The sequence below is a fragment of the Amia ocellicauda genome, chromosome 18, assembly GCF_036373705.1.
Source record: "Amia ocellicauda isolate fAmiCal2 chromosome 18, fAmiCal2.hap1, whole genome shotgun sequence".
Taxonomy (NCBI): domain Eukaryota; kingdom Metazoa; phylum Chordata; class Actinopteri; order Amiiformes; family Amiidae; genus Amia; species Amia ocellicauda.
The window spans coordinates 14,689,953-14,716,430 of NC_089867.1; the positions used below are offsets into that span (position 1 = coordinate 14,689,953).

Genomic DNA, 26,478 nt, shown 5'->3' on the forward strand with positions numbered 1-26,478 from the left:
AGTGATTGTATTATCACTCAGGGAAAAAGATTGAAACCTACTGTCAAGTGTGGGTCTTTCAGGCATAATGACGTCAAGTGAAGCGCGCCATCTTGCGTGTTGTAGTCTTTCTGGGCAGGGTACGTTTAGTTCGGTTTGTTTTCCATTCACGTCATACCGCATGTGTCATTTTGTTTAATTTGGTTTCTGTCTGTCTGTCCTTATTCTGCTAGGGAGAACTTTGGCGTTTTTTAGGGCAGATTTCCGAAGATTTGCAAAGATCTGCAGAATACATCACCACTGAGCACTAGCTTGTAGAGAGCGCTGTAATGATGTATTAAATCTTCAATGTGAAGTATCTGGATAACGTCCGTGTGCTCCAATCATTTTATAAACAGTAAGTATAGAGTCTCAATTCCTTATTCGAATAATAAAATATTGGGTTCATGGTGACACGTTTTACATTGAGTTTTAGTGCAACAGCAAACCACCACCATCCAGACTTCAGTGTCAACAGTAAGCATGGTTCCTATAAAACGGATCAAGAGATATCCCCTTCTCCCAGAGTCGTGATATCTGACTACATCAAGACTGATTGTTTCAGTAATTTGAGGGGTGGGGGGGACAAGTATACAAGAGCTAATGGCACACCTCCCCATTAAAACATAAGGCTCTGCACATTTCACACCTGGTTTGAAGTCACTGCATGCGTTTGTGGTTATAACTAATAAGAAATAACAGTTCACCATCCAATACAAAGCAAAGGTTGAACATGGTTTATTGGAAGTAGAAATAATTCTTAAGCAGTTACAGGACTACAACGCTCTGAAAAATATACACTCAAATGCACTTTGTCTTCACACTCAAACTTGCTTCCCCTGAGCATCCGCCTTGAGAAACTATGTCGTCCACACGCTTTCCTTCTGTCCTGCACAGGAGCTCCACATTCCCAGCATGCAGCGTTCTAGACAGGGTTCTACATTCTTACAAACTTCTTGCACACATCAACAGATTCCAAAGGTCTAAAATTCACCAAAATAAAAAGATACCTTTAAAAAAACAATAAAACAGAAATTGATAATTTCACACACTGTATGTAAGCATCTGAAACTCACTTCTCACTTAGATTTAAACAAGTTTAAAATAATGATGATTACGATTAAACAAGCCAATCAACACTCAAGCAGGATGGGCCCACTGCTTTGATATTAACTTCCATCTTCCACTCTCCCGTCCCTCGGTGTCAGTGCAGGTGTAGTTCCTCTGGTCCCAGCGAGTCTTGGGCATGAGTGGGGCACCAGCAGGCCATTCAGTCATAGTATCTGGATGAATCTGAAGGAGAGAAGCCAGCAGGGAGGGATAAGGAGCAGAGACAACCAGACCGCCAGAGCTGAAGTTCCCTCCCAACCTCTCCCCCCTCCACACAGACACCGCTACCCCCGGCCCAGTTTCGTGTTGTGCTGAGGTATGTGCTGGCGTTACCTGGGTATCTATCTCCCCCAGACAACCTGGAGGATGAGAACTTGTCAGGGCTGGAGGTCAGCTTGCTGTTACTCATCTGGGGAAGAATAACATACATAAAACACTGAAACAGATTCTACACAATATAAATATATCTGCTGGCAAATGCGTGCAACTAGGCGTGCTACGCTAAGGGTCTCCCCTCTCACCCCGGACATGGTCCTGAGCCGGTACTCCATCAGCACATCCGTCAGCTTCTGCGTCACCTTCAGCACGATCTGCGCGTCCGACTCGCTCTCAATGCGGAAGTTCTCCTGCAGGGCGAAACAAGACCAACAGCCACGGCTTGAGAAACACCCCTGCAGACAAGCACAGCCCAACACAAGGTACTGCACACCCTGGGCAAGACTGGGGGCCATACCTGTAACACTTAAACTTAACTTTACACTTGTTTTTTCCAATGAGAAGGAAAAAAGTACAACCTAAATCTTTCAGAGTGTGAATTCTAGTTAACAAAAGTAAAGGAACCTGAACGCAGTTATTTTTCCTCCTTTTTTAAAACGGGGACGGATTTCAGACGTACCAGGCACTCGAACAGTGTGGCCGGGACACTCTTCTCCAGGGGTCTGGGCAGCAGGCCATCTTTCTGGTGAAATAAAAATAAACAAAAAACAGTTAAAACTGGGATCCTTTCCCTTCTGATGTTTTGTTTTGATACAAGAGCTAGATTAAATACAAAATAAATAAAAAAATACATCACAAGCAAATATGATCTAACAAGGCACCGATAACATGCTAGTTTTAAACCAAACGCTGTATGATAATTACAACAAAAGCCCTATCCGGTGATGGTGCTCAGGCCCTGTTGTGCTCGGGGTAAGCAGTACCTGAGAGAGGTCCATGGCTCCGCCCTCTGGCCCTCTGACCCTGTAGCTGTCATAGTCCCTGCAGAGGAGAGGGAGAAGAGTGAGGGATGTTTCAACTGCACCAGCACTGCCTTTTACCAAGGCTCTGTTGGCCACACACACACACACCTCCTCATGGGGTTGGAGGGCCTGCCATCGAAGTCCACCATCTCCCTCCTGCCCCTCTCCTCCCTCTCATTGGAGCGCCGGCCGCCCGGGTATGCGTCAGGGTAGCGGCGGCCGTGGCCGGGGCTGAGTGGCCGTTGGGGGGCCAGGTCCTCGTACATTCCCCTGGCCATGTCTTCGGGGTAGCGGCTCATGGACAGGTCCTCGGGGCGCATGTGCATGGGCAGGTCATCGTTCCTCATCCTCATCCTCATGGACATATCGTCGTTCCTCATCCCCATGGGAAACTCTGGGAATCCCGGGTCAGCGGGGTACATGTGGTTCGGGTAGCCCCCCTGGTATCTCCCCCCTGTGCCCAAAAAACACACAGAATGAGCCTAGAGAATCCCACCCATTGCCTCCCACCCCCCAAGTCTGCTTCACAGATACAGCACTGCATAGTCATAGGTCAAGACATGCACACAACACCAGTGTGTGACAGGAAGTCCGAATTCTTACATTATTAAATTTCATTAGAAAACTAAAAAAGTTAAAAAATACTAATCCAGTGTGGCTCTTTCACATCCTTTCCATTTGTGAAAGAGCCTTTCTAGTCCATTGATACAGAGATGTTCACCACAGCTCACCTACAATAACCCCAAACCACAAATGACAGTACTGACCTTGGTTCTGGGCACCCTGTCTGGACATTTTGGGCTTCATTGCGACAACTGTAATACAAGCGGATTGAAAACACAGTGAGCACCAGTCTCAAGGGTTGTGCCACACAGACATGCTCAGAGTTTATTGATAGTTACAGCTGTTCTTCACCCCCACCCCCCCATTAAGTGAGCATGATCAAAGCTTTAAGACTAACATTCTTTCAAGGCTATAAATCTTGAGTGGCACAGTAATATCAATCACATTTTCATCCACATAACCCCCCACCCCAGGGTGCTACACAGTCCACACTCACCCATGCCCTGGAAAGATGGGACATCAATAGGTTCCTTCATCAAAACCTGCAGAAAATATCACGGTTACAACTGAACAGCGATACGGACAATATATTATTGATTTCTCTCATCTCTCAGCTCAGATATATTTCTATATATTGTTTCAGACATGATGCAACTTTAATGACCTAGCTAGGGGCAGTTGACCTCCTTTCATTTGAAGCCGAGCGGAAGGCAGCGCTTCTTACCCGGATGTTGCCCCTTCCTGAGGCCTTCTCCACCTGGCCGGCAATGTCTTTGACCACCTTGCGAACGGCCGGGTCCTTCACGGCGTCCTCCTCCTTCACGGTCAGCAGCTTAGGGTAGATCTTTTTCTAGAAAGGAAGGAGAACCCTTAGAAACACACTGGTGAAGATCTCTAGACCGCTGTAGAACACGGACCAGGCCTTGCTTTTTCTCATGCCCACACAGTCTCTCAGAGGCCAGTGAGCTCAGAGTGTGAGATGACTGGGTGACACAGAGGAAGTCCTACCAAGAGAAGGAGGCCACTCACCAGCAACCTGTAGCAGTGTTTCCAGCCCTTGATGTGCATGACCATCTCATTCTGCAACAGCTGCACTTTGCACAGCTTGCACTGGTAATGTGGAGGGACACTCCGGCTGGGGCTGCGGAACTCCCACACGTACTGCAGACCTGCCGGACACGAAAGGCAACACTCAAGTCAAACACACACACACGCATGCATTGACTGCAGTGCTTTTCCAGAAAGAGTTTTAAAGAAGATCTCCTGACACAGGGGAGATCAGCATTCCCACTGGTTACCCCCTCCCCCAATCCCATTTCAGTCTCGTCACTCACCGACAATGGGTTCAGTGCAGCTTTTGAGCACCTTCTCCAAGGACTTCATGTGAATCCCAGGACCTGAAAATACTAGAGGCAGCAGAGACAGACAGGTCAGTTCAGGCCGAGAGGCGCTGGTGGAGAGCAGCACGGGATCCTGAGGAAGGGGCTGTTGTACACTGGATGTCACCAGCAGAACCAACCAGGTGAGCACAGGATGCGAACGTCGGTACAGAACATTAGCACTGTATTCTTACTGGACTCAGCAGGGGATTCGTATACAACCGGAACTGGAAGCTGCATGTTATATTTAAAACATTTAGCTTTTTCCTCAAATAGCATAATATTCTCTGCCCTGATAAAGGAAGACTTTCAAGTTTTAAAAGCCTGATAAACATCTGCAGATATAAATGGAAACTAAACGTTCACCCATTCCAGCGCTATTCCTATCTGAATGCGCATTGGAGCCTGTGCTTTTATATACTGAACAACATTTAAAAAAATGCAACACTTTATCCAGATACACGTGCTGAAAAGATCAGCCGGACAGCTCCACGGTGGCAGTGGTGCTGCAGGGGCAGCACGATGGTTCAGCTCCAGGGACTGAGAGCGGAGAGGAGAGAGGAGGGTGGACAGATGAGTCCCAGCTGAGCTCTAAACCCCTCTTGCTGACAGCCCCCTACCCTTGCCCACCTCCACTGCATGGCAGCACAACCCCAGACTGAGCAGTTGTCACAGCTCTCTCGGTGCATGAACACCACACTCATAGCAACAAAGCTCACAGAGAGGTGATGGACAGCCCGTCCCCAAGCACTCACTGGCTGCCAGCTCTGCCTGCACCCGCACCTTGTCTCAGGCTGACAAAGTATTAGCATTGAGTAGTAACAGACGTGTGCCACTCAACTGCCTCCTGCAGCGCAGAGGTCTTCCTGGCAGAAGAACAGAGTGGCCTTGCTGAGGCCGGGTGTGTCAGGCTATGCTGACGAGCTACAGGCCTGCAGAGTGCCAGGTGCGGGCTTCTCAGGGGACAAGTGAGATGTCCACCAAGGACAAGTCCACTGCAGTGAAGCTCCCACACCCAGCAGACAGACAGCTGTCCTCTTCACAGAGAGAAGCAATCTGTGGCATGCGTTGGGAAGTCTGTTTTCGAATAATTAATTAATAATTAAATTAAAAATATATATTTTAAAAAAGAAAGTGTTGTGGTTTCTAATATTGTTCAGTATATACCTCGGCACTAGCTGACACTAACAGAAGCATGGCCGGCCCCGGTGCGCAGAGCCACTCGGGAGGAGAAGCCACCTTTGTCCACATGGCTGTGTCTAAAACCATTTCAGGTGTCACTGCCGCTTCGTTAGCAGCTTGCTTAAACAAGCTGGAGCACAGAGCTAGGAACAGCCGGAGTGTTAAAGCATTAACACTTCCTGTACTGTGGATGGAGCAAACTCTCACCCCTCAGCTGCCCCTCTCCCTCTGACTATCAATGAGTCGTCAGGAGAGCAAGGCTGTCACACAGAGGTCTCGGAAACAACTGTGCTCCACCATGTGAGCCACAGTCTGGATTACAGGCCAGTGACAGACCCCAGCCCTGCTGCAGGCCACAGGGACACTTAGGGCTGGACCGCGAGTCCACAGCGCACCCCAATGCAGGCAACAGGAGGCCCGAGTGTACAAAACCTCTGGAGGAACCCTTGAGGACTCAACAGCAACTTTCCAACAATAAATTACTGCGGAGGCATTAGTGGTCAACTTACCTGGTTCTCTGAGCTGCTGTTTTTTCTGTCAAAGGACGTGTTATAAACCATCGGGGAAGAGAAAGAGACAAAACATCTGTGTTAGACAGTGCGAGACTTGCAGGGTCTCCTCTTGGAGAGGCGACCATGAGGGATTCCACGAACATCTGAAGGCACGCCTCATAGTGGTGCATTCAGCATTGGCCTTCAACCCTCCTTCTGCAGTGAGGGGGGTAAGTAAGATGATCTCTACTCAAAACACAGCAAAGATTACGTCCTGAAGAGGGATTCAAGACACATGCTGCATGAGGTCACCAGTATGTGCCTGGGAAGACAATATGCACAGATAAGGACTGACCAGTGAAACTGTGGAATTGAGGAGGCAAGGTGTCTCCACGGTTGTTTAAGGGAGCAGGGTTATACCTGTAGATCCATATTTCTGATCTCAACTCCAGCTGTGGCTTCCTGCTTCACCAGGAACTTGCCACAGCCTGCCAGCGTGGCTCAGCACTGTTAGCAACACCGGGAGTGCCAGAGGCAAGCAGCAACACCCACTAGTGCTGGATCTGAACCACAATACATTACGTTCTGTCAGACATCCAAAGCTTTAAATCTGAACCTTCATATACGTGGGTAAAGAGTCAGTTAATGCACAGAAAACAAGGCATTACTTAAAGGCAGAAGCAGCCTCATCCTGATGTGAGGTGCCCTGTGGCGTGCCCCAGGTATCAGTATTGGGGTTGGCTGATCATTCCTACTACAGAAGAACAACCTGGACTGCAATATCAGACTAGTAACCCCTGTAATACTTAAACAAATACGCCTTGGATAAAGGCATGAGCCAACTAGCAAATTAAATGAGCATATGACATAAACATCAAGATGCTGGCTGGCTGGCTGGCTAGGGGGTTCAGATCAGTATATCCAGCTGGCCTCTGTGCAGCAGGTAAGACTCCTGCAAAGGCACCTGTACTGTCCTGTAAAGGCAGACACCTGCGTAACTGCATTAGGTGCATCAACATTTCCCACCCACCACTACCCCAACTCCCACTCTCTCCCACATTGTTCCCCTGTGGCTGAGGAGCCACAGGAGAACATCATATTGCCCACAGCTCTCCACAGTGGGCAGAGCAAAAACCACCACGACCGAGAGAGGGAGTCGGGCCAGAACAGCCCAGGTCTGATGGAGACTCTCCTGGTCTCAGGGGCTTGAGTAAAGCTCTGCTGATTGGGTCTATCGGGTGAAGGAAGCCAGCAGTTTATTTCACTCTAGACCTCTTAGGGTTTGTGCTGATTTAGCGTGTAACACTCTAGGTGTTACGCTTTAAGTCAAGCGTAGGAATGTATCTGGGGAAACAAAAATTAAATTCATAAAATAAACAGGGAAATAATGCTCTGTGCTCTCTGAAGCAGCTTCCCTGTTCTCTCACACACACTGACCTTGTAATGCTTCGGACCCTTGAAGTGTTCTTGTAAAGCCTGAGACGTCTTATAACTGACATGGCATATCTACAGCACAGGGAACACAGAAAAGAAAACAATGAAATGTCTAATTTCACACCAGCTCTGTTTACTATCGGCCATGGCAAAGCAGCCCGTGGTTACTAAATCACCAATAGTGCTTACATCGGAGACTGATGGGGCTACATCCCCCACCTCTACTCCCTCTCCAAATCCCAGGGACGATGACAGTTCCTACACTGTAGCGCATGTTTTACATCAGAGCAGTGTTTTAAAATAACATTTATTTTAATGTTTGGCCTTAAAACCCACTTCCTAAATGTGAAGATGCCTACACCCATTTTTTGCATTCAGCTAGTTGCCCTGGGACTGGGAGGCTGTGGGCTAATTCCATTGAATGAGCAGGTAAGTACTTACCCTACAGGACAATTTATCATTCTTGGTATTTGCCTGCACAGCAGCAGCAACAACAGCAGCTGCAGTATCATCAACAGCAGCGATGGCAGCGACGACGGTGGCAGCGGTGGTGGTGGTGGTGGTGGTGGTGGTGGTTGCAGCAGCTGCGTCGGCGGCGGCGGCGGCAGCAGCAGCATCATCCATATCAACATCCATCCTGAAACACAGAGCGCAGTTGGGGCTTAGAGATACTTTGGCACTTTGGCCCATTTTCATCCACCAGTATTTCTAAATGTACATGTCTAAGAGAGTTTCAAATATACCCCCCAACTCTGGGGCATAGTTCAAATCCTAATTTAAATGGCTCCCCGAGGAAGCAGAAACATGATATAAAACAAGTTTCAAATATTAGAATTCTAAGGAAAAGTAAAATAAGTACAATGTTCTATGAAAAATGACGTGTATAGTGATATTAAAGCCTTAACAGTCTTTTAGCAACAGCAGTCTCTAATACATTGGGTTTCTTACGAGACCAATAATCACACATCAATTTAGAAATATGAAAATCATAATTGCAACTGAGATGTTTCTTTTAGTAGTGGCTTTTCGTTACAAAATCATCAATCATCGTGTTCTGACTTTAATGGTTCTATGAATGGAAAAACTGCTGTGTGTACATGTGTCGTATGGGACTGATATATATGTAACGTCTTCCATTGCTAAAAAAAAAATATTCATTGCAACACTGCAATTTAATGACTGCGAGTCATTTTAACATTTTTTTTATTTATTTGGAATAGTGGACAACAAAATAAAACAATGACATTATTGATAAACAAACAATGCAGCATTTTAATGATCTCGTCTCTGAATACTAAGTCCCTTACATTATTGCACGAAAATCATGATGCATCCTGTAATGTGAATTATTAGACCACAAAAGTTATCCATTAGAAATCGAGTTTGGGCATTTTGCAATATTATTAGTGGGCATGTCCGCCCTTTCATGTGATCACTTCAAGGCACCAAATACCATAAAGCTTAACATTACAGTGACACACAAACATGTATATAGATGTATATTAAATACACAAGACCAGGAAAAAAACAAAAACAAAGAGTGACAAGGCCATTAACAACATCTTCGGCACCAACTGGTTAAAAAATACACCGTTTTCAGTTTTAACTTTCCATAATAAGTTCGCCCGCTAATGATCTCATATGTGTTTGTTTTCGACGGGAACAACAGCTCACCTAAAATTGTAAAAACACTGCAAAGAGTCACAGAAGAGTGGATCTGAAGAAGATGGCGAATACACCTCTGTCGGGTCTGGAGGGGCGTAGACTCAACTTCCGTCCACTGCTAATGACGTCACTCCGTACGATCTAACCAAAAACCACATTTGAGTCATTCTAATAGGGTTTTTCTCAAGCATGTTAATGTGTATTTAATATTGCGAAATGTTTACGTGGCCTATACTGTAGTACTGGCAGACAGCGATGAGATTAAGGTTGAGCCAAATCATTAAAACGCGCCGCTCAGAGGGCGGAAATGGCGGCGGACGTGTTACGGCTGTGCTCCAGTGCACAGGGCACATGAGGCGCGCAGTTTCCTTCACGAATCGCCCCGCCGGTGAGCCTCATGATCCACCAACTGTAGTCCCCACATACAAAAGGTCGGTGAGACTTTTACATTAAACATGTGTGCCAATGCTGAGCTGTTTATCCTGGGCTATGGGCAGACCATATTGAATATATCGTGCCCGGACCGTGTACACTGCTCGAAGGGGAGCAGGACTGTGATCGAGATGTCGCCGTCCGTGTTTCCAGACGGAGTATTATTACCGTTGGGCCGCCTCTCTGTCCGGTTTTGTCAATTTCAAAACATCCGGATGAGAGAAATACACAGGCGTGGGAGCCAGACAGACATGTTAAAATGTCAGAACTGGGTTGTTTATTTATAACCGTATATATTTAAAACGGTAGCTTGCTTATCCAACGTGTTCCGATGATAGACCTATGAATAAACGCGCTTTAAATGAAACCTGGTGGTTGCCATATTGTCTACAGACGGCTCTGTTTGTAAAGCGGATTGATCAGCTTTCACAGGTAATATTAAGTGTGACTGATTAGGCTGTGCCCGATTTGATCAGTACGGTGTTGTACTCGGGCCCCTCATATACAGCGGTGGATCCAACATCGACCTTAATCTGTTGCCTCTTCACACTGATTCTACTGCCATACCCAGAGCCGCCATGTGTTTCTGTAACTAAATGCTGAAATTGTATTTACAGGATGCTTTGAAATCTGAAACGTATGACAAAATAAAAACAACAACCAAAAATGACAGCCCGAGAAGAGAAACAGCAGCTGAAAAAGGAAAAGGATCAGGGGAAAGTGAAGGAGATCAGTGGTGCTGAGAGCGGATGGACCGGCCAGGTGTTTTGCCAGGTGAGATGGTGGCACAAGGTCTGGTCTTCAGCCTCCTCCTCCTCGGAGAGACCAGCAGTGATCCGGGATTGAGATCACTCTTCCCTGTCAGTTGTATAGGCTACGTCCCTGTTCCCCTCCGCAGCCATACTTCTGATGAGTTTAAAATCACACACAATAATAATACCAATACATAATGTGTAGCTTTTAATGCATACGTGTTTCTCAGTAAATTCTTCTCTAACATAGTGGATTCAAATAAAAAAATGGCACAGAAGTAACTAAACTGCAGTCCTTGAATGACATAGTGTTGTTGCTGTTGCCCAGGATGTGTGAAGATTCTACAGTTTCGGTTTAATTGGACAAGCAAAATTATATTGAGCTTGCTGTTATTACGGCTGTGATGGAAGGAAATGTAAATAAATTGCAACCCTTCCTCCCTGAAACCCTTTTGATCCAAGGTCTAATATTTGTTTCTCCATTGCAGATCTGTCAACTCTTGTGCACAAATTACGATCTTCACCTGAACGGAAAAAAACATAATCAGGTGATTTTTAATGCAACAAGAATTCATTTGCAAAATCTCAGGTACTTGGGTTATTTGGGGTCTTGTCGTTGAGAGTTCTGTGGCCAGTTGCATAGTACACTATTGTATAACCTAAATATTAAACGCAGCAGCTTTTATTTAAGTGTCGTATTGACTTTGGTCTGTTAAGGTGCTTTGTGCCACATGCTTCTAACTAAAACAACACTTAAGGGGAAAATGAAGTTGTTTCATGCACTTCAGCAATGAGCCTTAAGTAGCCATATAACTGTGCAGCTTGTCAGAGCAGCCTCTGTGCTCCTCTGTGTTGCTGCTCCTCATTTTGGTTCTCCTGTCTTTTTATTTTCCCGGTGGTCGCACAACTTTTCTGCTAAAGAAATTGGCAAATCTTAGGAAGCAAGGTATGTGAGGCTATTTCTTTCCTTTTCCTTCATTAATTACAGTACACACTCTCGTCATTGTGCGGAGAGGGTGTGCTTCTGGTACAGCGAGTCTCCTGACTGTACTTCATCCACAATTCTCCACATTTCCTGACTTTGGTTACACTTTTTGCACCTTTTTTTATTATTATAATTATTTTTTATATAAACACACATTTCCTAGCCTCCAGTTTTCCACCCTGATGGCCCTATGTCTGAGCCTTTTCTACACAGAATTTAAATCACACTTGACATGTTCCCAGTTTACGTGCCAATGTGGAAATGTTTCTTTTTGTCTTTGACAGAGAAGCATGGCGGGGTGGATCCTGAAGCAACGCAGGGAGGACCAGGTAACTTTTGGGGCCGTGTTATTAAAATCTTTACATCAAGCTAGGGTAACACCTGTTTTTCCTAATGAGTAAAACAAAATAAACTATTTGTTAGTTTATGATGCAAAAATTTGCTGTGCCATATCAAACTTTAACTCAGTGGTGCCTTTTTTAATCAGAATATGCACAGGAGAAGGAACCAAAAAAAAGGAAGAAAGAAAGAAAAGAATTGGGAGATCCCCCATTTTGCAAGGTAAGCTGGTGGACTCATTGATCAGCTGGGACTGAGTTCTCTCCTCTGTATAAGTCCCTCACTCAGACAGGCAGCATCCAGTACAGTACCTTTGTATTGAGCTACTCTGTTTAATGTCCAGCAAAAAAAAAACACCTTTTCCAGTCCATTTTCTATTAACCCTCTTCAAAGCAGCTGATTAAGTGACCCCGAATGATATTGTAGAAATGGCTTTGCAACCAGAATTCTTCTTTCACCCATTTTACTGTGTACCGACTAATTTTATTGTTAGTATTGGTTAAAATGTTGTTTTGTTTATCTCCTTAATAGTTATGTCAGTTCCAGAGCCTAAACAGAGAGAATTTCCATACGCATCTGTGTGGAAAAAAGCACCAGAAGGTAATTTTCCTCTGTTTTTTGAAGCTATGTAATAAAGTATGTAATCTTGGGTACAGTTAGTTTTCAATAGTCACATACTGCATTTGAAACAATGTTATGTGTTAGATTCATAAATACTGTTTAAGCCAGTTATTAGATTTTAGAGTTTTTTTAATGTTGTTTCAGCCCTAGACAGGAAACTAGAATATCCTGTATATTGAACCGATTTAGGAAAACTTTTGATTCCCACTCCAGTTAATAATCATGGCACTACTAGGTCTGCATAGACGATTCTGTTGTGAGTTTTACCAGCATTCAGTTTTCATTGCTGCATCTCTCACTCTGCCCTTTGTCCTCTTTTTCTCTGTCACCCCAGAAAGTGCTAGCGATCAGGAGTGCAGGTATGTGAGCCACCTTTCCTGTAACTTTCGTAGGTCAGTGACTCTACTGATGTTATGAACTGGGGTCTGTGTGCAGTGGGGATGTCTTTGGCAGGTCTTGGTCACTCCTCCACCGCCATGATTAAACTCCACGACACAAACCACCCCTGTCCTTGAAGTGTGTGTGGTGTTCATCTGTCAGTAGTCTTTATTCTTTAATACAATCTGTAATTTGAATCCTCTCTCTCTCTCTCTCTCCTCCCCTCTGCCAGAAGCTGCTGACCCCAAGGCAAACACAGGTAAGCAGATTCCAGAAGCGCAGACCCTGTCCTCCATAATAAACACCGGCTGACATGGCCACTAGCAGTGCAGGCGGTGTGGGTCAACTTTTACAATGTGCCCTTATTGACCACTGTTATTTTACAATGTGCCGTTACTGCACCATTGCTCACCGGACTCGTGGGTCCATAGCATGTGGAGTCAGAGACTGGTGAACATGTAATATCGTAAGTGAGGCAATCCACTGGGAATGTTTTCTGTGACTGTAAGAATTTGTGGCTGTTTATGTGATCATTAAGGATGCAATATCTTGATAAAGCAGAAATGCCTGTTTTCAAGAATATAATTGTGTAAATATTTAAGCAACACCCTTTGAAAATGTAACTGTTGGTTACATAAGACCCTTCCAAAGATGTTTCTGGACAGATCTGTACCAATAAGTGTTGTCAGTTATTGTGTGGGTTTCGCCCAAATTAAATTAGTACTTGTACAGTTTTGTTGTTGTCAGAAGTTTGTTTTTTAGTGTTCTTCGCAGAGACTTTCTGTAAAGCAGTAGGAACCTCAGTCCGATCACTCCCTCTCCCGTTTCCGGTTTCAGGTCCAGCTTTGCCCTTGAAAGATTACATTAAAAGTAAAAAGAGGGTCGAGCCCATCATAGGTGAGTACCACTGCTACTTACACAAGGATTTGGTGTGTGTGTGTGTGTAGGTGTTTGTGTATCTTTGTGTCTGCATGTGTTTACACGCTCACTGGGCCTCTCTCCTCCTGCAGGGCTGCAGTTTGTGACGGAATGCCGCATCTCTAACTCCCCCAAGTCTCCGGTTTATTTGTGTCACTTCTGTTCAGAAAGTATGAACAAAAAACAGATAATCCTGCACCTCACGAGCTGGCAGCACCGCTTCGCCTACCTGGTGAGTAAAGCCGTGTTCAGCTCCAGTGCGGCACAAGCTGCGTGGGTCGCCTGCAGATTATCCATTTCTGATTCCTGGTGGGCTGTGGCAGATGGGGCATGGTTAAGATAGGCAGAGAGAAACAGATGTCTTTGAGGTCTTTGGTGTCATTCAAGGATCCTATCCAGTCTGTTTTTGAATGTTCCCAAATTGTCTCTTCAGCCACATCGCTGGGGAGTTTGTTCAGATTGTGACGCCTCTCTGTGTGAAGAAGTGTCTCCTGTTTTTTGTCTTGAATGCCTTGAAGCCCAATTTCCATTTGTGTCCCCGGGTGCGTGTGTCCCTGCTGATCTGGAAAAGCTCCTCTGGTTTGATGTGGTCGATGCCTTTCATGTTTTTATGAATTCCTTATTCTTCCAGGTGCGCAAGTTTCCAGAGCTGCTGCCCTATGGCTGGATGTACAAGAACTTTGAACACATGGAGTCGGTGCTGCAGCACAGAGCCTCCACAGTGGAGATGAGGGAGGGGCCCGGCCAGTGTGAGGTACTTCAGTCCCTGACTGCATCGAGGGGAATACTGGGCCGACCTCTCTCAGAGCAGCGGGTTCCAGCTCGATTCGTGGAGAGTCAGTGTCTTCTGGGTGTTTGGTATTCCTGCCAACCCAAGCTCCCACTTGCCAAGTTGCTCGGACTAGCCGATGAATGGGACAAGTTCAGTGACTACACTGTATATTGTGTTATTAAGTAGTGGCACACTGAATCTTAATGAATATATTAAGCCAGTAGAATGTATTAAGCCACTTTTTATATTTAACATCAACATTTTCGGTTTCTTTGCTCAGATTATCATCCTACCAGATACCTATAACTATGAAGAAGTTCAGGTTGTCAGGCCTTGCTCCAGTAAGTGTTTGAACTTCCTGTTCCTGTTTGACTGAACTGTGTTTCAGTGCTGTTTTCGTTGCTGTCTTCTGAGATAAAAACATTAATGCCAATCTCTCTGGGCACACAGATTTTTTAAATATATATATATATATGAGGAATACATTAAATACCATATCCCCACAGTTTCACCACTGCTCCTTTTCATACAAGTAATTAATGAAGTATTAAGTACTGTAAAGCTGGTCACTGTAGAGAATATCCCATGTCTTTGAATAGCTCTGTGCTGTGAAATATTTAAGGTTTGAACATTGCCCTCCTCACAAACTACTCATTCATCTCTGCTAATTAACAGATACAGGAAATGACAGTAACGGTACAGCAGCGAGACCGATGACCCTGCAGCAGTACATTGGAGACCCCCAGCGGACTCAGCCCTTGCTTGGTGAGAACAGCAGCCGGGGAGAGCGGGAGCAGCGGACCTCAGAGTAGATCACAGACAGGAAGCTTCACACTAAGCTTGATACATAGCAGGAGCCCCTGTTATTAGTTTTCAGTTATCGTTGAACGCATACTGTAGTCTTGCCCAAAGTGAAGACACTTGACATCCCCCCTGTGCATCCGTTTGTCATGTATGTATTTGTCTCTGCACGCATGCAGGTCTGAGGTTTCTGACAGAGTTCAGACAGAGTGACGGGAGCGAGCCCCATGTCTACCTTTGTGAGGTCTGCAAGAAGAAGGTGTCTGATGAGTTCATCCTCTCGCACATGACCGGCTTCAAGCATGTGGTCAGCTGCCTGGTGAGTGTTGCGGTTGCAGCCATCTTAATGCATCACAAGAAATGAACCAGAAAAGGGGAGAGGAATTTTATCTTGATCAACCGAAAATCTGACCGATCCTTGTCAGTCTTGTTCCTGGACATGGTGACTGAAGATGATGAAGACAGATGGGTAATGTTTTTCTTTCAGGAGCACCTGGGTCACAATCCTCTGGACAAAGATAACCTCCCTAAAGATGTGATTGATCGGTCCAAGGTGCTGACGGAGATGGCCAAGCAGGTGAAGGAAACAGAGGCCCCAGAGGACGTGCAGGTGAGTTTGGGTGGATTGGTGGGGGAGGGTGGAGGCTAGGAGGGAGAAGCCTGGCTGCACCTCTGGGCTGAGGTATGTTTGTGATAGGAGTGTGTGGTGTGTGACCCAGCACAGGATAGCTTGGTGCTGGTCAGGTCATATTCAGGCAAGACACAGACATATGTAGCCTGAATGCAGCATAATACAGAGAGATGGCAGCCCTGGCTCTGGAGAGATCATGAGACTATATCTACATTAATCGTGTTCTTCCCCGGCGAGAGGCCACAATGCTAGAGGTGCCCTTGCACATGGCTAAACGCACACATGGTTTCTATTTCTGCTCAAAGTGTGTTCACTTTTTTGTATATATTTTGTGCTCCTCTTGTTTTGAAGATTATGAAATTGAATCCACTGGCCATGAAACAAATCAGAGGGATGTCGGTTCACTTTGGTAAGTCAGTGGAATCTCTGCTATTAAATGTGGAAATAGTTCTAAATGTCAAATACATTACAATAATGTTTAAATGCAAATCAATCTATAAATAAGCTAAATGTTTTGCAGATTCCAATGCTAAGGATCTTCCCTCCTTGCATGCAATGTAGAATGGCCTTCAGTAATGCTGTGCACTTTCTCACCGATGCTCCGTGTCTCCTGAGCAGTCTTGAGTTGTCCTGTGCTGTCCCCAGTTGTCCAATGTTGTCCTGAGTGTGCTGTATCTCTCCACACAGCTCTGAAAATGATGCAGAAGATCAAGAAGGCGAGTGGGGAGCAGGGCGCTGGCCAGCCTGAAGGTGTGTACAGTCCACGGAGAGGACACCACCGTACCGTTACAGCCTGTACTGAGCCCGATCTGTGACTCTACGTCATCTTTACTCACCTTGTGCGGTCGTCTGGTCTGGCCACCAGGGGAGAAAATGCTTCTGTGTTTCTTTTTGTTTGTTTACACCCCCCCAACCAATGCCAGCGTGAGTTCCCAGTCCCCAGTCGTCCCCATGTTGTCCTGAGTGTCCTGTGTTTCTCTCCACACAGATGGGGAGATCCAGAAGATGATTGAGGAGCTGATGGCTGACCAGACCGGAGGTGTGCACTCTGCGACCGTGATCATATGTTCTGGTGTTCCTGGCTCTGCTTTGCAGATTGACATTGATGTATTTTCTCTCCTGTTTGCTTGAGGAACTCCAATACCTGAGATGCAGCTTTTAAAAACAGTTTAGAAATCCTGTGGTCACAGTTTAGACTACAAAAGTTATAAACCTGAAGCACACAAAGTGGTGGATCATATTCCCTACTGGTGATTTCAGTACTTCTCAGTTGGAGGTGCAGGTAGTTTTTGTGTGTGGCCCTTATTTAATCTTTCGTTTTTCCCAGTTGATACAGATACTAAATCCAACAGCAAAGGCAGCACACACACTGCACAGAAGCAGCAAAGTAAACCTGTAAACAGGGGTGAGTGGAACTGCTGGTGGGTGCGTACCTGTATGTACAGGTGCATAGTGAACATCCCAGTTCTTGCAAAACAAAAAGCATTTCAGACACGAGTGAGTTTCCTCAAAAACACACTGAGTTACAAACGTTCACAGATGAGAAGGAGCCCAGTTGGCCCATCTAGCTCAAAACTCTATCAGTGCTGAGAGGGTGTAGATGCTTGCATGAATGCACAATAAAAATAATCTATTAAAACTACAGAAAATAATAATACATAAGGAATATGCTTATGTGGGTATGTATAGTTTAGCACTATGGTCTGAAGGTTTGCTATTCTGAGACTCCTGGCTTCCTGTGTGTGTTTGTGTGTTGCAGCTGTTGAGGAAGGACCAACTTTAGCGTGCTCTGTGGTGCTGGTGGACTATCTGAAGAGTCCGTTCAGGACGGAGCCTGTGATTGGTGAGTACCTCTGAGTTTCAGGCACTGTTTTCCACGACATACACATGCAGCTGCCGGAGTGATAGAATTTCTGACTCATAGTGTTTCTAGGTGTGTTATTATCTGAAGGGAACAACTGTTTTACAAAAGCAACCTGACATAGCCCTGGAATACACCCCCAGTTAAAGCACATCACTTTAAAGGCGTCATTCTGAATTGTGTCCAGAGGCTTATTACATCTACCTTAAGGAAAGCTACCGTCAAGTTATGAATCTGTGCAAGTCGGTAGGTCAAAAGCAAGTCTTTATTTAAAACAGTTATTAGTATTGTATTTATTTTTGTCTTCGTATTCTCTGCACAGGTCTGAGTTCTATTATAGAGTGCCGCAGTTCCATAGGATGGCCCCCACCCTACTATTACCTGTGTGAGCTGTGCACCGCCAAGATGAGGGAGGATTACATCATCAGTCACATCATCAGCTCCCTCCATCGCTTCTTCTACATTGTGAGTCAGGCATTCATTCCTTCAAAAAGAACATCGCACGATCTAGAACTGGAATAATTAGAGCATTCTTATTTTGCCTCAATAAAAATAAAACTATGGCGTTTAATATCCTGAAAATGCAATCAAAAAATAGTCATAAATAATATTGCAAATGCACCGGAGTACGTGGGTGTGGATTGTTGTCCGTTTCTCTCCTGGTGTGATTGTGTGTCCCCTTCATCTTGTGTGTCTGTGTCTTCAGAAAGCCTGCAATCCCAGCCTCCTTGACAGCAGTGAGAAGGATCCCCAGCTGAGCACCATGGGCCCCTTTCTGCACAAGACAGCCAGCGACCTCCAGGAGCAGGAGGGCCATGGCGAGGTGCAGGTAATCAATCGGCTCTGGCTGTTTGTCCTTGTCCCTGTTACTAGGACTCGGTGAGACTTTATTTAATTTGATCAAGGCCTCTCGTTCACCCTCACTCCGCAAGCTCCCCGAGATCCTGTATTGTCTCTGTGCCAGTGTTGAATCAGTGCACAGCAGGGTCGCTCATGTGTTTTTTTTGTATTCCAGGTGGTGACACTGTCTCATGCGATTTACAATAAAATTGTGTTGCAAAGCTATCAGTCAGGTAAATTTCTTCTCCTTATTATATTTTTACTTTTGTTTCTTATCCCCTTAATGTTTCCTAACAGTTTATTAATTAATGCCCTGTTTGCTTGCTGCACACAGCCTACATGGAGGTGAAGGATGCCAGGCAGTACAAACTAGGACTGTTTACAGGTATGGACAGTGTGTGCTTGAGTTGAGGGGTCTGAATACTTATGCAATGAACATGTTGCATTTTTTTCTCTTTTTGTAAAGTTCTTGCTGACATTTGCTGTAACTCATTCTTAAAAGTCTTCAGATTTAGCATCACATTTTTGGATGAAATATTAAGTTATAATAATATGTAGGCATTTTGTAATATCACAACACCAAAGGAAGGGTCTGAATACTTTTGCAAGGCATTGTATATTTTGAATATTTAAAATATAAGGTCTCATTCTCGTACATTGTCATTCTCAGGTCTCATTACAGGATTGAAGAAACCAACTCGGAGAGAGCGCCATCGGACCCGCAAGCCTGAGACAGGACTGGACCACAGGACTCTGAAGGGCGGGTCGCACACTGACGAACCTGCCAAGTACTCCGACCACAAGCATGCCAGACGCCGACCTCGGACTGGGCACCGGAGCAGGTCTCGAGAGCCTGCAGAGCGATGGTCTGGAGAGCCGTGGAGATCCACACATGACCACAGAGAGTTGGCAGGGTACGAGGAGATAACTGGAGACCGTGGGCATCCACAACCCGCTGAGCACTTCACCCCAAGACACGGCCTCCCTCAGTATTTAGCCAGCAGGAACCCTGAGGACATCGGAACATCAGAAGGGGGTCTCCCTCACATGCACCCTGACAGTCAGTCTGCTCTGATGCATCAGCATGGCTACCAGGGCCACCAGCAGCTGGATGCACAGCCCATCCTGATGCGCCCTCTCAGCCCCCACCGCCAGCCATTCCCAAAGAGGAGGCCGTCTCCAATGTGTGCCCTTGATCGGGAGTTTTACCCAGAGCGGCATGCTGGTCCCCATGGGCAGGCGTTCCCTTCAGGTGTCCAGGAGAATGTGTTCCCAGATGTAACACCAGTTCCTACACCAGGTGAGGGCCGGACTGTCCTGCTACACCCTGTGGGTCCCCAGGGACACACACTGCCAAGGAGATTGCCAGCTCATCTGCCCCCTGAGGGCCTGATGGTAACGGTGCGGCCCTCCATTGTGCAGGATGAGAGGTTTCCAGAGAGAATGCCAGAATCTGCCGTGCGGTATGAATCTCGGAGATCTGTAATGCTCCCTGGAAGCTCTCTGAGTCGGACATTCCCAGAGAGGACAGGTCAAGACCGCACAGCGTACCCCAATAGAACTGAGAGCAAGAGGTTTGCCAGAGAGGTGGACGAAGGTGGCAAAGGGAAGCACAGCTTTAAGGAGGAGAAGAAACAGAAGCTGCTGGAACTCCTCATGGGTCTGCTGGATTCCGAAGGGACAGAAGGTGTCACACATCACAAACCAGACCAACACCAGATGATGCCGGGAAGCACAGCACCCTTGGGTTTGACCGAACACCTTCCTGACAGGCACTCTGGCACAGCCCCTCCCAGGAGGATCCACCCCACTAAAGAGCAGATGGTCATCGAATATGAATACTCACGTGGTCGTGATGATGAAAGCCCATTGTCTGCACCAGACCTCGACCAACACAGATCCTCCTGGGCAGGCGGTGGCAGTGGCCGGGGGCACAGTTGGGGCATGGAGTTTGACACAAGCTTCCCTGCTGTTCCAGGGAATACAGATCACAGAAAACACCACAGTGCCATGAAGCAGGAGGAATCCTGGGCCACTTCCCAACGAGGGGAAGGTTTCTCACATGACCGGTATACTGAGGAACTTGAATCTGCATGCTATGATGCAGGCAGGTATGCAGGGCCACAGGGTGGCAGCGAGTTCCCTGCACCGGCTGGATACAATAGAGTCCCTGCCAAAGTCGGGGGCCAGAATGTGAGCGAGTTCCTCAGAGGGATACGATATTCTGAAGACCGCACCAGGAGGACCAGCCCCTCAGGGTCCCATGCTACCAGGCTGGCCACAGCTCCTGGAGAGGGGTACTGGGGGGAGGCAGCAGCAGGACGAGGGTATAGAGATAGGGTACAGGGGGTCAGGGACAACAAGACAGGTGGCCTGGTTGGAGATAGGTGGTCAACCAACTACTCGGTTGGAGGAATACCTTTTGGTCCGGGTGGAAGACTTGCTGCTGCTTCGGCCTATCCCCCCGAGGCTACCCAAGGCAGACAGCTGGACAGGACATCTGTCTTGGGGAAGAGGGGTTGGGAGAAACTTGATGGGTTTCAGCCCTCTCCTTATGGAGGCTATGAAAACTGGGAGTCTCAGAGGTGAGTGTCTTTCAGACTGCAGGGGGTGACTCGCAGGGTCTTGCTCTGATGGCCCACTTGAGATGTATAGAGGTGATCGGTGTCTGCCAATGCTGAATCCTCTGGTTGAGCCAATACAAAGTGCTATAGCTGAGTACAGCACTATATTCAGTCTGCTTTGCTTAGTGTGATTGTGTCATGTGTTGTTCTTATTATATATAGCGCATTCAGTGCATGATGGGTCCTTTGGGCTGTGGAGTCTCTGGGACAAGTCTGTCAGCACTGTGTGATCAGTGCAGCTGTCCGAGACCCTCACCCACCCTCTCGGCCCCTGTGTCTCTGCACAGACTCAGCCCTAACCCAGTCGCTCTCTCTTTCTCCGTGTCCTCTCACCACAGCCCTCGACCTCCTCCCACCAAAATCCCTGGGTTGGATCAGTCTGACTCTCAGAAGGTAAGGCAGGGCCGGTAAATATATGTATATTCAAGTATTGCTGTTTGTTTTTTTGTTTTTTTATAGAAGGAACATGGCTGCTCAACTGTAATTGATAGATTTTGAGGGATTTGTTTTATTGCTTCCAGGATCCCACGGAGGAGTTAATGAAATTGTGGAAGAATATCTCCCGGGAGCAGGTGAGCTGAGCCGAGGGTCTGTGCAGGCATCATTGGAACGACAGCTGGAGAAGCCGTTCCAAATGATCCTAGTTCTTTCCCCTCTCCAGCCTCCCTCCCCACCCGTGCACTCATAACCAGAGCGCAACTCTGAAACGGAGAACCAGCGTCCCTCTTCCCTGTCCTCAGACTGCTGGAACTGCTCCTTAATGTCACTGTGTCCACACCAGTCCTTCACAGCCCAACAGATGCTGGGAGATGGAAACAAAGCTCTTGCCACTGTAAACACCCCTAATACTTACTTGTCATTCAATGCAGAGAATCAGTAGCCTGACGATGGGCTTTAATGCAGCGGCACTCAGTGATGAATCAAATGAGAACCCTTACATTTAATGGGAAAAATAATTGTGTTGATCATATATTCACTGCAGCAACTCCACCAGGTCTGTAATAGTTGTGCCTGTTCACCTGCCTGCCAGACAGGTGTGCTGGGCTGCTTTCATAATATTTGCATGACCCCTTAGAGCAGTGGTCTCAAACTCAATTCCTGGAGGGCCGTGTGTATGCTGGTTTTCTTTCCAAACAAGTCCTCAATGACTTAATTGGTCTAATTGTTTAATTCACCAGATACATTTAAACACCTATCCAGGCCCTGGAATATTTTATAAGCAACTGTACCTTGAATCAAATGTTCTTTTAGACCATCGACTGTAAAATACCTCGCAATATGTTTTAAATATGTCAAATTGAAAAATTAATTGGATAAATTAAGTAATTAAGGACTCTGTTGGAATGAAAACCAGCATACACACGGCCCTCCAGGAGCTGAGTTTGAGACCACTGCCTTAGAGCAACTGTCTCCATCCCTGGTCCTGCAGAGCCCCTATCCAGCAAGGTTTATGGGTCAACCTTAAATCATCAATTGACAAATACCTGCACACACACAATTCTGTCATTCATAGATTTCACTCCAGCAGAAGGCTTGGTAATTCAGAAACCATTGGATGCAGTCATCTGAGTCCCTCAAGACTTGCATTCCTTCCTTCCCTGTGTTCCTACGGTTTGGAAATGGGTGATTTAGGCCCTGACCTATAAAACGTAACTGGATTGATCTTTCCAGGGCCTGGGTGGGAGAGCACTGCCTTAGAGGTTACGAAGTGATAGGTGGAGAATGGCAGTCAAGTATGATCTATGAATTTTATTTTATTTCACTCTAACTGAGTGTTGTACAGTGCAGTCCTTCCCCTGACCTCCCCTGTCCTCTCCCTGTGGACTGACCATCCCTGTCAGTCACCTCCCCAGGGTGCTGGCCATTCCACAAGAGAGCACTGCCCGGCTCTCGGGGTGTGTGCCCTGGGCTGCGGCCTATTGGAGGAAGCGTAGAAAGGGACATGAGACCTCTGCTAGTCCTGACCTAGGGACTGTCAGCTGGGAAAAGACCAGGAAAACTCTCTGGTCACAGCACTGGCCTGTCGGCAGGATTGATGTTGTCTGAAGGAGGAGGAAAGTCGTAGCTGGCAGCACAGCAAGCTGTTGTCCAACACCAGCGGGTGACCTGAATGTTAAAGAATGGCACCCTGCACCACCTGAGACACAAGACATGACAACGACGAACACCTTTTTCTTTCTGTGGAAAGCGGCTCGTGATAAAGCAGATCGTCGTGGGTGTGTTGCCTTTTGGTATTTTCACCTGGTCGCAGCCATCTCGCAGACTTTCTGACCCGCACAGTGGGATCTGCTCATCTAAGCTGGCATCCGCTGGCAGCTTTTGTGTGCGCTCCCTGTTTTTGTCTGATTGTGGAGTGTGATCACCTGCCTCTTTCGGACTCCTGTGCTCGGCTGGTGATCTCACAGTCAGCAGCATGAGTTTCCAAATGCAGCGATTATACAGTCCCTCTCTGCTAGTCCCATGGATTTGTTCGTGTGCTAAAGCAGTGTTGCACATATCTGGCACACCTGGTCCTGGAGGGCAGCGGGGCGGTGGGTCCCCCCCCCCCCCCCCCACACACACCTCAGTTCTCATTAACTAATTGCATACTAAACATATGAAGAGCGATTAAGCCCCTGTGGGATGTGCCTCCAGGTCCAGGGCTGTGTTGTGTTGTGTCACAGAGACAACCATCCCAAAGCCCTCACCCGGGGTCTCGTGGTCCTGGGGAGGCACAGCGTCTTCTGTTTTTGTTGTGTTTGTATTTTCTGCCCTTCCCCCCCCACTCCAGTCCAGCCAAGGTTAACCAAACCAGTTATTTAAAATTGTTGTCTTTTAGTTACCACTAGTTTGTACATACAGCCTCTTACAGATCTGAAGTTGCCTATAACCCCTGCTGAGCCAGCAGTAAGAATTACTCTTATGTGTTTGTAAAGCAGGTGAGGCAGTGAGCTAGCATGAGATCAGGCAGGCAGACCCCTCTCACTCTCCGAGGTGGTCCCCCCTTTCATCACAGACATCCTGAAGAAGCCCTCCCACCTGATCCAGGAGAGACACTGTGGGAAGAGAGGAGAGCGGGGCTGAGGAGGCCCCACGAAGATGCAGAGAAACGGCAGGAAAAAGCAGACTGTTCTGGACATCTGGCTGACCAGCTGAAGCTAACCTCCTCCGCCAGCTCATACCTGCATATTCTTGGCTATATTCTGTTTTTACCATGCAGGAGAGCAAGGAGTAATCACTGCATGAATCAGTAACACCCTGAACAAACACGGCTTTGTAATTTGTCCCCATCACAAAGCTGGAAGAAATCATTTGATCTATCTTTGTGATGGTTATACTGTACACAGCTGTGTCTGTTTCAAATGTGTTGTTTGTTTTTGTTTCATGGACAAAAACTTTTAGAAACTAGATCTCCTGTCAGTTTTTGTTCAAGGGCAGTTTTTGTTCAATGGGCAGTTATTGCCCCACTCTATATGGACACATTATTGTTTTTTTTGTTCTGTAATGTTTGCAAAGAATATATGAGAAATATATTTAGATTCATTTGCACGGAGAACGTGGCTGGGTGACGCTTCATCTCTGCAACGTTCAGCAAGAGCACAACAGTTCTGGTGAGCCGGGCAACTAGAAATATGTTTAAAAGTTACATTTTCTGATCCTTTGAAGTTGTTGAAATCTGAGTTTGAATAAAAACTGGATATTAATCGGTAAAACATTGGCTAACAATATCTCAATGGATTTGTGTTTAATACAGAAAGATTTAATTTCCTTCCTGTGAGGAGTGGCAGTTTTCTTGAGCCAGCTGTGACTCCGACACCCTAGTCCCTCTCTGTACTGCGGTGCAGACCTCTGCCTGGACACGATATGCGTACGGTTTCTCAGACCTGACAACTGGCAAGCCTCTATAGCTCTGGGCAGCGCAGGCAGCTGGAGCTCCTGGGCAGTTTTAGTCCTAAGTCAACGCACACCCTTCATTTTGAAACAATATCATTCAGTGATGCGTGGTGTTCGATAGATGTTGTGTGTTGAGCAACATTCAAACGGAGGGTGTGCAAGCGTGCGACTATAACTGTACCTTCCCACTGTCTGAGTTTCCCCTTTCCCCAGTGCTGCACAGCGACCCTCCGCTACAAGTCAGGGGGAGTGTCATGGGAATGGAGGGAGCTGAGGCCTGTCTGTAGAGCGGGAAGTACTCAGGCTGGGATGTGTCTGTCTGTCTGTCCTTTCAAGCATCCGTGAGTGTCTGTTGGCATGGGCACCTTTCATCTGATCGTTGACTGCTGGTGTGAGATTTTGGCAAAGCTTTCGGGCACTGTGTGGATTTATTTCTTCAGAAGGTCTTTTGGATCAAAGCTGTCGCTCTTTGACATCTTCCCCATGGCTTGTGAAGATCCCAATGGCTGGCCCTGATCCTCCTCGCAGTAGGGTGGGTTCAATCTGGGTCTAGGTCAGCTGGACTTACATGTTACATGTGGTGTGAGTGCCATCGCTGGGTGCGGGGCAGCACTTTCTGTTTTAGAGAGGGCCCCTGACTTGGACACATCTGCAGGGGCACGGATGTAGGTGATTGCAGGCTTTAAGGAGTGACTCGGACTGTGGACACACCCTGAATCAGAGATTCCACTGTTCCCCTGACCCCTACCCTTGGCCATTGAGGCTGTCCCAGAATCTGTCTGAAAGACCGACACAGCTGCAGACACTGGCCATGGCTGGATCTTAGGTGGAACTTAACATGCTCTGGTTCACAATTTCTGTTAAACCAAGAAAATAATAAATTATAATACGTGGCCCCCCCACTCAGCAAAGGTAGATGCAGACATAGCAATGGCTGTGGTGTTTACCTTTACACTGTGTGTGGGTCCAGCCCCTTCTCTGCCCTGTGTTTGTGTGTCACGCAGGCAGAGAGGCACAAGGGGAGCCTGAGCTGCAGGAGACTCGGAGTCTGGCAGGAACCCCACACAGCTGCCTCTCCAACCCCAGTGTACACCTGGAGAGATACTGGCTGGCTGCTGAGTGTAATATGGAATAAGATGCATACTTCAGAAGTGGGATTCAGTACGGATCAAGACTTCGGTGGAGTGGATTTAATTCACCCATGTAACCCAGCTTACACCAGGGCATTCAATAGTCAACAGGCAGAGCTGAAGGGAGCCGTTGTTATTAAGGATGCAGTGGTGTTATAAATGGGATCAGTTTCCAGAGCCAGCATATTCATGTGCATTTCTGCAGAGGAAAGGCCTTTTGTTAAATGGTTTGGATTCTCCAGACCCTGGGTTACCTGTCCCCTATGTTTTTAATTATGGGTGTCTGCGTTTTCTAAACACACCACTTCGCACACAAGGATCTAAAGGTGACCCCTCTTCCAATACCAAGACTGACACCTGCTATACACCTGATAATATCTGATTGTATCCTTCAATAAAATATTTACTTTGGTTGTATATTAAAATATATTGTTTTGTTT

The 26,478-nt window shown here is 46.7% G+C and overlaps 2 protein-coding genes across 7 annotated transcripts; one reads left to right on the plus strand and one right to left on the minus strand.

Annotated features, from left to right (window-relative positions):
• Positions 1 to 740: 740 nt before the first annotated feature.
• Positions 741 to 9,399, minus strand: LOC136714006 (uncharacterized). Its single transcript, XM_066691283.1, has 15 exons — positions 9,091 to 9,399; positions 7,858 to 8,053; positions 7,420 to 7,488; positions 6,001 to 6,025; positions 4,265 to 4,336; positions 3,960 to 4,099; positions 3,655 to 3,780; positions 3,427 to 3,472; positions 3,134 to 3,181; positions 2,475 to 2,820; positions 2,328 to 2,385; positions 2,024 to 2,086; positions 1,650 to 1,754; positions 1,462 to 1,537; positions 741 to 1,311 (listed from the first exon to the last, which is right to left on the minus strand). Exons 2-15 carry the CDS (start codon positions 8,050 to 8,052, stop codon positions 1,289 to 1,291), a joined length of 1,392 nt encoding a protein of 463 aa, XP_066547380.1. The 5' UTR covers position 8,053; positions 9,091 to 9,399; the 3' UTR covers positions 741 to 1,288.
• A 5-nt stretch (positions 9,400 to 9,404) lies between these two features.
• LOC136714005 (uncharacterized) lies at positions 9,405 to 26,463 on the plus strand. 6 transcript variants are annotated; one of them, XM_066691277.1, is made up of 29 exons: positions 9,405 to 9,512; positions 10,131 to 10,287; positions 10,754 to 10,813; positions 11,187 to 11,211; positions 11,535 to 11,579; positions 11,738 to 11,811; positions 12,121 to 12,189; positions 12,545 to 12,569; positions 12,821 to 12,847; positions 13,426 to 13,485; positions 13,599 to 13,738; positions 14,138 to 14,260; positions 14,559 to 14,619; positions 14,954 to 15,043; positions 15,259 to 15,398; positions 15,567 to 15,689; positions 16,062 to 16,119; positions 16,398 to 16,460; positions 16,699 to 16,749; positions 17,038 to 17,115; positions 17,470 to 17,553; positions 17,894 to 18,036; positions 18,278 to 18,400; positions 18,587 to 18,644; positions 18,746 to 18,796; positions 19,082 to 20,996; positions 21,374 to 21,428; positions 21,557 to 21,607; positions 25,913 to 26,463. In XM_066691277.1, exons 2-29 carry the CDS (start codon positions 10,180 to 10,182, stop codon positions 26,195 to 26,197), a joined length of 4,185 nt encoding a protein of 1,394 aa, XP_066547374.1. In that variant the 5' UTR covers positions 9,405 to 9,512; positions 10,131 to 10,179; the 3' UTR covers positions 26,198 to 26,463. The 6 variants fall into 6 exon arrangements, with proteins under 6 accessions (XP_066547374.1, XP_066547376.1, XP_066547378.1 ...); XM_066691279.1 differs by having other exon boundaries at positions 12,824 to 12,847; XM_066691281.1 differs by lacking the exon at positions 25,913 to 26,463 and adding an exon at positions 23,951 to 25,673 and having other exon boundaries at positions 9,406 to 9,512.
• Positions 26,464 to 26,478: the final 15 nt, after the last annotated feature.

Excerpts from the sequence above, each read along its gene's own strand:
- LOC136714005 (XM_066691277.1), top strand. The coding sequence starts at position 10,180 with ATGACAGCCCGAGAAGAGAAACAGCAGCTGAAAAAGGAAAAGGATCAG. Across the intron at positions 13,486-13,598 it reads GAGGGTCGAGCCCATCATAG|GGCTGCAGTTTGTGACGGAA; the intron begins GTGAGTACCACT and ends CTCCTCCTGCAG. Across the intron at positions 15,044-15,258 it reads GCGGACTCAGCCCTTGCTTG|GTCTGAGGTTTCTGACAGAG; the intron begins GTGAGAACAGCA and ends GCACGCATGCAG.
- LOC136714006 (XM_066691283.1), bottom strand. The coding sequence starts at position 8,052 with ATGGATGTTGATATGGATGATGCTGCTGCTGCCGCCGCCGCCGCCGAC. Across the intron at positions 7,489-7,857 it reads ATGATAAATTGTCCTGTAGG|ATATGCCATGTCAGTTATAA; the intron begins GTAAGTACTTAC and ends CCTGTGCTGTAG. Across the intron at positions 6,026-7,419 it reads AGGGTCCGAAGCATTACAAG|AAAAAACAGCAGCTCAGAGA; the intron begins GTCAGTGTGTGT and ends GTCCTTTGACAG.